Source organism: Schistosoma mansoni, chromosome 2, assembly GCF_000237925.1.
Source record: "Schistosoma mansoni strain Puerto Rico chromosome 2, complete genome".
NCBI lineage: Eukaryota > Metazoa > Platyhelminthes > Trematoda > Strigeidida > Schistosomatidae > Schistosoma > Schistosoma mansoni.
Genome location: NC_031496.1, coordinates 21000276 through 21013179, shown reverse-complemented (window position 1 = coordinate 21013179; position 12904 = coordinate 21000276). Strand labels below are relative to the sequence as shown.

At 33.9% G+C, this 12904-nt stretch overlaps 1 protein-coding gene across 1 annotated transcript in view; it reads left to right on the top strand.

Annotated features, from left to right (window-relative positions):
* Window positions 1-3220, top strand: part of Smp_065060 (putative aldehyde dehydrogenase) — a 22614-nt gene extending 19394 nt beyond the window's left edge. Inside the window, exons 11-12 of the mRNA XM_018796053.1 lie at window positions 111-251; window positions 2962-3220. Of these exons, the coding sequence (XP_018650304.1) occupies window positions 111-251; window positions 2962-3077 (257 nt within the window). The 3' untranslated portion in view covers window positions 3078-3220. The remainder of the gene's footprint in view (window positions 1-110; window positions 252-2961) is intronic.
* The last annotated feature ends 9684 nt before the right edge of the window (window positions 3221-12904 follow it).

Sequence of the window (12904 nt, the reverse complement as noted above, 5' to 3'; positions counted from 1 at the left end):
ATCCAGTGCTTCCAAGTTTTCGCTTTGTTTCTTTATTTTTCCACAACTACCCAGTTATTGATTTGAAAGGAAAAAAACATTTAGATATTATTCTCTTTTTTTGAAAAAAGGTTCCATCTTTGCTCAGGATGAAGAATTTATTAAGTATGCCACTGATCGCCTTATCGATACAACTGGTAATTTTTACATAAATGTTCAATCCACTGGATCTGTAGTTGGTCAACAACCATTTGGCGGAGCTAGATTATCAGGTAAATTAAAGTGTTGTACCATTAAAAAAAACTGACAGTGAAAGCATAGCTATTTTATTCTCCTGCCTTTATCAATGAACTTCAAGAGAGTTATTATTATTATTTAAACAATAGTAATTGGTTTAAATATTAACAAAATAAAATTGTTCATTGTGTTGATCTTATGAGAAAAATGATCTAATTAGTTGTAAACTATTTCTAGATAAAATTCAACTAGTTAAATTGACTGAAGATTATTCAATTTAGATTGGATGTTAGTTTGTGAATCATTTAAAATTGAAATATGTCTTATTGTGAACTCGGTGCAGGATTAATACTAATAACACTGTTGATCAGTCAGTCAGTCAGCTACAACGTAGGACCAGACACATTTGTGCATCGGCCCAAGTTGCCATACCTCGTTAGCACAACAAGATGAACACCGCATTCGTAGAAGTAGTTAATTTAGTTGTGGTAGTATATAAGTACGGAGCTAACACAAAAACTACCCACAGAAAGGTCGTGTGTGACCGACCTCAAGCAGTTGTCCCTTGGGCACTGCGGTCACGCTCTCAGGTCATTAAGACCACTTCTAACCTAATTCCATTTTCAGGTACCTCTAGAAGAACCCTTCCACGGTGTGGGCAACCGGGAAGTGATAACTGCCCTCATACCTCTAACAGCTCTCTATTAACATTGTTGATAATGTATCTACGAATATTCGTCAATATTAGAATGAATAGTTTGACAAAAATTGGGCGCTGAGTATAAAGGAGTCATTATATGTGAAAATTATATTTGAAATAATCTCAGCGACTGATAAGTTTGCTGAATGAAACGTTGGAATTATTTAGATTTCAGTCGCTGAAACTATTTCAAATATAATTTTCCCATATAATGATAACGTATAATTTCATGAATTGAATAAGATGAAAAGTTTTAGTATACAAGTTTACTTGTTTACTGATTTATATAAGGTTATATGGTTTTCAAAATGTATCATTTCACTTATGATTCATTGTCAATTTAATAGAATAAAATTTTCAGTAATCCATTTGTTTTATGCTTTGACCTTTAGTAATTAGTAATTATGAATGATTTGACAGTATAGATTGATTGAAATTTAATAATTATCAGTTTTTGTTTATACGTAGTAGGAAAACTAGTTGACGTTCATTACATTATTATTATTATTATTATTATTATTATTATTATTATTATTATTATTATTATTATTATTATAAGAATAAAATATAATGCTGATAGTTAAGTTTCCAAAAACTCATAACTTTGTAATATAAACTAATTAGAATTACATCAAGTCTCAAACCACCTATCGGCTTATGGCATAAAAATAGAAGAGTTGCACCATTGTGGTCTATTTGACGTTTCGTGGCTCATTGTAAGCCACTTCTTCAGAGTAAATAGATAATCGAAATGAAATTAACACAAGTTTGAATGGTACTAAATAGTACTATTATATAATATATTTATTATTAGTCGTAATCTTAGTGTAGTGAACAGAACACGACTGGGGACAATCGAATGTATTTAAGCAAAGATTACAGACTATCTCAATAAATTCTGATTACCAAACAATGAACAGTCAATTTGCAAATTAACAACCAATTGTTTCAATCTTCACTGTTTCTTCTCTTATTCCATTGCTCATGCATTTTCCAGACGTTTGCGTTTCATTTCAGTTCTTTCCTCATCGGTCTTCTGCCAAAATACATTCTATGTCTGACCCACACCATATACTACTTATATGGATATAAGTAGACCACACCACACTCGTCCCCCCTTTAAAGCATTCGTTCATGCGGTGGTTCTGCTCGCCATGCCACTATCTTCTTTCACTGCAGTCTGTGCCAAACTCTCCGTCAGAATGTCGAGTCTGCGGCGCGCTGACCTCCATAGCTCCGTCGACCTGCCGGGGCACCAACATCCGCATCCACCCGGCACCTGGGACGTTCAACACCCGTACTCCACCGGCCTGCTGAGCCATCTACATCCGATGTCCGCCCAGCAGCCGCACGTCCCACTGCTCCTCTCCGTCGACAGCACCCGCTACAGCCAACGCCGCCCCGCCAGAACACTCCACTCGACGCCAACTCTCCACACCAGACTGCCCCAACTAGCACCTCAACTCCAGACCCGCAGCGGCGTCCGCAGAACAGCACCCTTCCTCCTCCTGGTTGGCAGCGACACCAAATGTAGTGAACAAAACACTAGTTGGGGACAATCGAATGTATTTAAGCAAAGATTACAGACTATCTCAATAAATTCTGATTACCAAACAATGAACAGTCAATTTGCAAATTAACAACCAATTGTTTCAATCTTCACTGTTTCTTCTCTTATTCCATTGCTCATGCATTTTCCAGACGTTTGCGTTTCATTTCAGTTCTTTCCTCATCGGTCTTCTGCCAAAATACATTCTATGTCTGACCCACACCATATACTACTTATATGGATATAAGTAGACCACACCACATTAGTTCTAAAGTACATGACGTATTCATTTTACTCTATCCGGAAATTCAGGAATATATATATATATATATATATATATGTTACGAGAAGCTAAGAGAGTGTTCAGACTCTGTTGCGTTATTCAGATGAAACTAGTGTCATCTTCAATAATTTTGAAGTTAAATATATCGAACTTTATTTTTGTGTATCTGATCAACTTGTCGTGATTCTTTTCTTTTTCAATGTTATACTCTAGGTACAAATGATAAGGCCGGTGGACCTCAATACACTTTAAGATTCACTTCTCCACTTTCGATTAAAACACAAATCAAGCCTATTCCGTCATGGAAACAAGCACATATGATTGACTAAGTTGTTTGACTCGCTTTTACTATTTGAAAATTACTCATTGCATGCGTATAAGGTCTAATGGTTAAACCATCCTCGTAATTATTATTTCAACAAAATGTTTGTACTCTTTTTTAATCTTACATTTAATAAATTTTAGACTTTTTGATGGTATTTTGCTTATTTAAAAACCTTTCAAACGGTTGTCACAATTCTACTTGTATTCCGAAAAACGACAGTATATTTTCAACTCGTTAACCGATTGTGAATCAGTTATAGGAAAAAAGCTCATTCATAGGTTTCGGACGAAGATCTTCCTTGTCATCTGGTGATCAGTAAGCATCAAGAAGGCACATATTTCAAAATGTGTGAATTTTTAACCTAACCACTTCTGGATTTCGTTAGTTCTCTTCTCTTTGCATTTAGTACACGGTTAAAACTAAGTAACTAGATGTATAAAATGATTTCTAGTTTTCTTTATCGAAGTCATATACATTAGCAGTTAAGCTTCATGATGAAACGGTTAACAGTTTAACACATTTTGTTTATCTCGTAACTTCACTGATAAGTCTTCTAATTTAACGCTAATTGTTGTGTCTAATCGTCGCGGATTTAGTATGTTGGAATCGCTTATCCTTCTTACTTGAAAAACGGGGAACCACTGCAATTCTCACGATGCAAAAGTAAGAACACAAAGACAAGTACAAATGAAGATTCACTAATCCCAAAACACGACGACAACTCTAGTCGAAAATACACATTGATATATTGATACGTACACCCATTTTAATTAATAATTAGGATGAAATCACATATATGAAAAATAATCACAGTTATAACAAATCACATGCTGAGTACAGTTCATGTTAACTTAATACAGGAATAACGTATGTTATATAGAATAGAATATCATACTGGAAAACAGAAACAAATATTACACCGAGTAATCATCACATTGAATTAAAACGGAAGTATTATTAAACAAAAATCACATTGAGTAAATCAATGTACTTTTGCCCTTTTAATCCCATCATATCATTCGTAATATACCTAGTAGACTTTCAGGAGTGGAAATCACAAGGTGCTATATTTACTATCTGTTCTTAGTAAGGCTAGAAGATTTAAGAGAATAGAGAAATTCAGTATACATACCTGTTGTTTTTTTGGATTCTACTTAAATATTTACATCGAATTCAGACTGTATAAACAATCAATTCCATTGATTAGTGATTAGCATTAAGATAAATTCCCAAAATTCTACCATTAAGTTTTAACTGAGTGAGTTCAACAATGCCGAGCGTGAGATTAATAGTTGAGGATTTAATTCGCCACGTATAGTTGTCTAAAGGTAATGCAATAGCTAAGAGATCTGAAAGTTGTCACTGTGTCTAACCAAGCGTTAAGACACATTCCTATAAAACCTAGTTATATTGATCTCCAAGATAACTATTAAGATAAGCAAAAATCAAATGAGCAGCAACTTGATGCATACAAAGTAAGTAATCTGTTTCAGTTGACAATTAGCACAGATAATTAATAAATTGTTGAATAAAACCGATTCCAAGTTGGATTTGGTAACAGTCTTCTTAAGTTTACATGCGTGAAGTTTGTAAGCCCATAATTTCAAAATAGTGACTAACATATGCACAACGGTTAAAGCTCATATGATTACTTGTTATTGAAATTTTATAACATTTCACTTAGGGCAGTTCAAAACAATGACAACGACTGTCTGTTCACTCAACATGTTTGCTCCAACAAGCCCATGGAGATTAGTAATAACTATTTTCAGTGATGAGCGTTATTATTACGCGCATACTTCGCACGATTACTATACGTAGAACGAAATCATACTGACGGCCTTGAGCGATTCTAATACGGACGTTAAGATTAACTAATTGAAATGTAGCTTTTGTGAGGGAATTGTATATTACGAAAAAACAGTAAAATTGCAAAGAATATAGTGTTGGAATGCTAGCATTTCAACTCTGTTATCCTAAACCTGACACACCTTACTCTAAAATTCCTAAAACTAACAATCCTAATTTTAATACTCCCCACTCTACTACTAAAACTCCTCATCTCGATTTTGTGATTTATCTGCGAGGCACTTCTTGGCTATGTATGATGCTTTTTCCCAATGGTCCAACATTCTGTAGGCGATCTACAATCGTGTCACCAAACAAATTAGCGGAAAAGCGAAGTCTCATAAAAAAGGTGTCTTACATGGGGTTATTGTAGTGTGCAACTCGATTAGATGGCTAGAGTCGCCCTAGGCATCAATTCCCTGATGAGATACTAATATATACTAGTTCTCACCAGGCGCTGAAAGAGGGTGTGAAGAAATCTGGAATAAGAAGAAACAAGAGAAGAAGTGATTCTACAACTCAGTGAGCACCTAGAATGTACTTACATTTAATAATCAAAGCAATTGATAAAAGTTATCCATAACAAAACATAAGATAAAGACAATCTGAAAATCGAAATTGCGTATTGGTGGAATAAAACTGAAGTGTGTTGCACTATCCTTAGTTGCGTTTTAAAATTCGCGCTTAAATTCAACAATCGGTATCTTCATTTTGATTGACTGATTCCATTTATTTCAAGGTCACCAGTCCAGTTTGGTTCTAACTTCAAACGTCCTCAAATATGACGTTATTCTAATATAACTTCAGGTTGTCCAGTTTCTGTTAAGAAACGTTGGTTTGTTAGTGGAATAATGACTTCAGTGACGTTTTAATATTGCTGACTTTATTGTCATTTGATTAGCTGTTTTCACGTTTGTTAATTTCATAAGGTCATATTCGCTTCAATATGTACAAATTTGATCTATTTTAAGTGTGTTTTCTCAAATATCGAGCCGCGCCTGACTTCTCCGTTCACGTTATAGATTATAGTTGTGGGTTAATCGTCCTGTCTGTCGAATCCCCTGATATGGCCGAGAGTGGGGAAAATCAGCTCTCCCTCTCCAAATGCTCTCAAGTGGCCACGTGCATACAACCACTGCCAGGGAAGTCCTACTCACTACCTTCTCGTGGCGGAGGTCTTGTTCACGAAATTGAGAAGACGGAAAGCCAATGTCCGACGCTTTAACCAGGTTGTTGGACTCGGAGAGTCTACCTAGGGGAGTTGGAAAATCCTGGTTCCAAACTAATGGTGCACATAGGCTGCAGGATCCTGAGGAAACAAATGGCGTATTAACCTATTGTTGGTCACCGGCTACCATAGGACTGCATCTCCTTACGTTGCTCCACTGTCTTGTGGATTAGACCTTTAGGTCAAAGAGTTGGGAAGTGGCCCCCTGATAAAACCACATGTCTCGGTTTGGGCACCCAGGAAGTATCCCAGCCCTCACACAAATCGAATGATTTATGTGGCGCATATCTATTTGGTGCTTCCTTGTACCAACATTTGTGTTTAAATAAATAAATAAATAAGGTTCATAATAATATTATGTCCCAGTCATTCTCATTTAGAAAATACCGTAAAGCTGATCACAAGACTTAACATGTTATAACACTAGAAAAAAGGAACATAATTATATAACCAGAAGAGCTGTAGGTTCAGTAGCTATTTGGTGACCTTGATTTTCATAACTAATTAATTACCTTTTACTCGGGTATTGCTACATGATTTTGATCAAATATGTTGTATAAAAATATAACAGTTCTTAAATTACTAAGTTTATTTGACTGGTGGCTCTGCTTTTGGAAACCTCCTCGATTAGGTTTTGTTAGATTGTTCTATCAAGACACTATTAGTTCCGTCAATATCAAACATTCTTATACTTTGTCAGTCACTCTATGATCACACTTACTGTTCGCTATCAATTTCTGATGTGGTGTTCTTATGTATGAAATTTTTTGAGGATCTCATGTATCCATTATACCTTCTTTTATAATTAAACGTTATTAGTTTGTCCATTCAAGCTCTCTAGATTTATTTCTAATCATGATATACTATCACTTTTCACCCGTAGGTTGTTTACGATTTCTATTGAAAATTGATTTCATTTTGTCTTGTATTTCCTCTAGACTGTTTTAACACATCTTTTACAGTATTCAGATTAGATTCTGTTCTGTGAGCTTAGTTTTTTGATACTTTCCGTACTGTTGTGGTTCGTATTGATAATTAGTTACACATCTTTCAATGGTCGCCAATCAAATCTCACACCTTTTTTCTCTTATCACATTATCTTACTTTCATTCTTTTTCAGTAGCTTAAATATTTTATCAAAATTATCAACGGCGTAGTCTTTAAAACTGATTAAGCGTATAAATAAGTATATAGGTAAAATCATTATCAGTGTAACTTTAATTCTCCATCTATTGATAAAGTTTCCGCGATTAGATATAAAGAAAAATCTATATATTTTTGGTTTACAGCATCATTATAAAACCGGCATAAATCCTTTCATTAAATTAGATATTTATTTTCAAAAAATAATTGTATATCAATCAACTGTTAATGGAAATATCATGTTAAATGTGAAGGAAACTGAGTAAATGCAGATATGACTGTATGTCTACACAATAATCCAATAATTTCAAGGGATATGAAGTGGTTAAAGGTAAATTAAAAAAAACTATTTGATCTTAGAGCTATTGAGCTAACATGTATTATTTGATGTAGTTTGATTGGCGTTAAGAAACAAAATCATCTCTCTGATTATTGTTTTCTAAGTGGTCAGTGAAAGAAAATAAGTAGAAAATGAAGAGCAGACTTTTTAGGATAAAGTAAACAACACCATAAGTATTCTCCTAGTAAAAGTAGTTAGAACCTTGTTCATTGTTACTTATTTCCTAGGGCTTACTGTCAAAATGACAATTAATTCTGGATAATTTTATTTTAAAAGAATAAGGATTTATTTAGGTTATTGTGAAATGTGAATGCTACCTAGAATCAACACATTTGGTTTCTGGATAGTATTGGAACCTAGAGTCCATGTTACTTTCTATTATAGACTATTCATATAGGTTTATCTGTATCCTAATGTTGGTGTTCACATTCAAACTCGATCCTACTGTAGTGAACAGAACACTTGTTGGGGACAATCGAATGTATTTTAACAAACATTACAGACTATCTCGGTAAATTCTGATAACCAAACAATGAACAGTCAATTTGCAAATTAACAACCAATTGTTTCAATCTTGACTTTTTCTTCTCTAATTCCATTGTTCATGCATTTTCCAGACGATTGAGCTTCATTTCAGTTCTTAGCTCATCGGTCTTCTGCCAAAATACATTCTATGTCTGACCCACACCATATACTACTTATATAGATATAAGTAGACCACACCACACTACTACTAACACTTCAAATACCAACTCTTTGTTTATTTAGCCATCGATTACAAAAGACCACTAATTTGTTAAGCAGACATGATTTTTATTCTTCAGAATTAGCCAGTTATGACCTCTAAGGATTAATCTCTAAAATTAGCCTGATATTAAATGTAGATAATAGCTAGCAAAAGAATCTATGGTGAAAGTTTCTTTTTATTTGGAACTCAACAAGTGGATCTACTTGAATCCCAGTGTTCGTCCAAACATTCACACTCAAACCAAGTACCTATTACTTGAAATGTCAAAAGGTTTCTCAACGCGTTGGCAAAGAAATACAAGCGCAGAAATACTATTCCATAAGATTAAAAATTAAACCTGATTATTTATTTATTTAAACACATAAATATATATATATATATATATATATATATATATGAGCCACACAAATCTCATTTGATTTGTGTGAGGGCTGTGATACTATACTGCCCGGGTGCCCAAACCAAAGCAGGTGTTTTTCTTAGGAGGCCACACCCCGATCCTTTGACCTAAAGGTCTAACCCACAAGGCAGTGAAGCATTGTGAGGAGATGCAGTCCCATGGTGGTCGGTGACCAACTATTGATTCATACTCAATTTGTTCCCTCAGGATACTGGAGCCCATGTGCACCATTAGTTTGGAATCAGGGTTTTCCAACTCCCCTGGGTGGACCTTCAGTGTCCACCAACCCGGTTAAAGCGTCGGACATTTGCTTTTCGTCCTCTCAATTTCGTGAACAACACCTGTGGTGCGAGAAGGCAGTGAATAGGACTTCCCTAACAGAGGATGTATACGGATGGCCATGTGAGAGCATTTCGAGAGAGAGAGCGGACTCTCCCCACTCTCGGCCGTACCAGGGCATTTAGGGGCATTAAACCTGGTAAAACAATATCAATAGAAAAACTTTTCTAAAACTTTGAAAGTGTCTTACAAATTACCCCATACAATAAATTTCATTTATGTATTAACAAAGTAAGAAAAAGTGACTTATGTTGTTAGTTATAAAATTCATTTTCTTTCCTCTCCTTTTCTTACTAGATAATCTTTGAATGACAATGATTTTTCAACGTTGATTGACTTGTTTTAATATTTTTTCTGTTTACTTTTATTCTAAAAATAAATTTTACCTATTAAAATCATTAATTAAATAGAAATACATGTATTAGGCTTGAACAGCTTATTACATAGATTTCCAGTTTATTTTCTAAGTAGTGAAGAATAAAGTAAAAAAATTTTCTTTCATTTAATTTAGAACAAACAAACACTTAAATTCACTTAGTATGGTTTGTGTGAAGCTTCCCCTTGATGATGTTTAGGACCGCATCTGGTCAGGCTCTTATTGGCATATGCGCATACTGTGCGTATTGCCTCGATATAGCCTCAATTCACAAGTATTATAGGCAAAGATGGATAGTGACTAGCAGTAGAATCTACGACGCGCGTTTCGTCCTATTTGGGACTGGTCAGCTGGATGTAATTGCATCTCAGAGTTTATGTTCACTCTGGTACTTGAACCCAGTACCTTTCGCTTCAAACGCCATCGCATTATCCACTCGGCTTATAATGCTTGTGAATTAAGGCTATATCGAGGCAATACGCACAGTATGCATATATGCCAATTAGAGACTGACCAGTTGCAGTTCTAAACATCAATGGGGAGATTCAAACAAATAATACTAAGTGAATTTAAACTTCACCCCATTGTACAAGCAAGTGGGTATCAGGACTCAGTGGCCGAGTGGATAACGCGACGGCGTTTGAAGTGAAATGTACTGGGTTCAATCCCAAATAGGACGAAACGCGCGTCCTAGATTCCACTGCTAGCCACTATCCATCTTTGCTAACAAGCACTTAGTTCACTGTATCCTGCCTGGTTCTACACTGAGATTACTAGTAGCTTATATTAGAGAGTTGTTTAAGCTAGGAAATACAAACTTTGAAACGTCTTGTCAAGAATTAATGGTCGTTATAGTATTTTTTGATTGTTTGAAATTGTTCTCTTCCTAAAAAAATAAAACCTTTTTTCACAATAATCGGAATATCTCATTTTTCATGTTCGATGAATACAGACAAATGTACAGTGTGTGTCTTATTCTATTAGCAAATAGTTTAATAAATGAACAAGTAGTGTTGGAATAAGTTGTAATATATTTCAAACAGGGTAATTAATCAAATTTTGAAAAACCATCTAAGTATCTTTCAATACTTTAGAACTCCTTGGCAGCTTAGAAAAATAAGCTTTTCAAGGATCTAACCTACGACCTTTTATTTCTCTCTGCAAACATCACAGTTTAAGATTAGTGGATGGGAATCCTATCGTCCACATTCCAACTAGTCAGTTTGATGTATAACATGACTATCATCTAATAACAACACTAATATTTTCATGCTGCTAGGATGATATAACTCCATTGGCTGTAATTTCTTTCCAAAATTTTTGGAATTCATCTTTAAGTTAGTCACACTGGCGAATTTGTTCATGGAACTCAGTGATTTCCGTTAAGGCCATATTTTCCAGCTGCTCACAATTCATATCAGTAAATTTTAAAAATGAGTCTGTGTCTTTTGTCCGTAATATCCCTCTAACCCTATCTATTCATAGCCGTACCTCCAGACAGAGTATTGTTATTTTCGTCACCCTATTATTTCCTAACTATTTATATAACTAACTAATAGGTTATTATTATCAAAACTGAGTATAGAAGTCAAGAGCAGCTACAATATTACATTTCCTGACATCACTCATAAACAACATTAATGAATTATCATAAAAATTTCTTACTTTAAAACATAAATAGACTACTGAAAATGATTCAATATGTAAAAGAATCCAATTTCATTTCCTTTAACTTCAAAACAAATAAAGTGAAAGGTCATTACGTGTTTTGTGTTATCTTTAACACTACTACTGATAATAATTATTATTATCGACATCATTATTACTAATAATGTAAGTAGTTGTATATATGCTGATATATTCAGTGTCTCTTTTATTATTTAAAATTCTTTAATTATATATTCAGTTTTCTTAATTAGAAGAAGAAAACAGGAAATACATAGACTTTAGAGTTTAAAAAATGTATCCTTCTTTCGTAAATGTTGAATTATTATACTACTGAATTTGGAAATACTGAATTCATGAAACTAAAATAAGATTCAATTAAAACTAGCAAAAATTTTTAAGTTGTTTCGTCTTAGTTTATAGTTCTTCAGAAGTGTACACTGAGAATCTCACATGATACTGAGACCAAAATCTGTAGGTTCAATGGATGAGTTTTATGTGTTCAATCACTTATTCAAAATTTAATCTTTCATATGTTTTTTTTTTACTTCAGTCCACTTGAAACAAATCATGTTTTGTCTTCCACTGTCATTGATGAGTCAATATCTTATTCACAGTTGGCTTATTACACAACTTCCTGTTAGAATTTGAAAGTGATATTGGATGATGGGAGTTTAAAATGTAGACAAAGTATAATTATTTTGAATTATACTGACTTTTATGTGACAAAAATATGTAGGTAATGGAAATGTGAACCTTTAAATTTAGGCTTAATGGTGTTAATCTATAGTACTTTTCATGGATCTGAAATTCATGGATTATAGCTCCATATGGGATAGCGAGTAAAATTATTCGTAATAAAATGAAATATTTTTAAAGCAGAGTTGGATTATGATTAGTAGGGGAATTTAGAACAAGGGTTTGATCTTATTTGAAACTCATCATCTGAATAAACTAGCACCCTAACGTTGTAGTTCATACAGAGGCTCAAAATTAAGGTCTTTCTCTTCGAATATCTAATGCGTTATCCACGGAGCTATTGAATTCAAAAAACCACTATCTTATTCAACAGGAATAAATTCGAATTGTCAATATTTCAATCTTGCCTCTGATAAGTTAAAGATTGTAAGTGGTTAGTTTCTTTTTACTGACTAACTACCTCAATCTTATTAAACTCACAAGTCTTAGTAGAAGATATTTTCATACCATCGTAGTTTTACAATATCTCTCTAGTTAATGTCACTTTTTTTATATGAACTGTATTCAAATAAAAATAAAGCTTATTGTAAATAAAGTTAATATGATCTTTTGAATAATGTATATTATCAATATTACACAATCAACAAAGATTATTAACGAAACCAAAAGCGAAATAAATAACATTGATAGTGTGGTGTGGTCTACTTATATCTATATAAGTAGTATATGGTGTGGGTCAGACATAGAATGTATTTTGGCAGAAGACCGATGAGCTAAGAACTGAAATGAAGCGCAACCGTTTGGAAAATGCATGAGCAATGAAATTAGAGAAGAAACAGAGAAGATTGAAACAATTGGTTGTTAATTTGCAAATTGACTGTTCATTGTTTGGTTATCAGAATTTACTGAGATAGCCTGTAATTTTTGCTTAAATACATTCGATTGTCCCCAACCAGCGTTCTGTTCACAGCAATAGTACAAAAATCATCCTCAGACAAGTTAAGAAGTTCCTAGCTCTAGAATTGACGGTGAGAAATATGAAAAA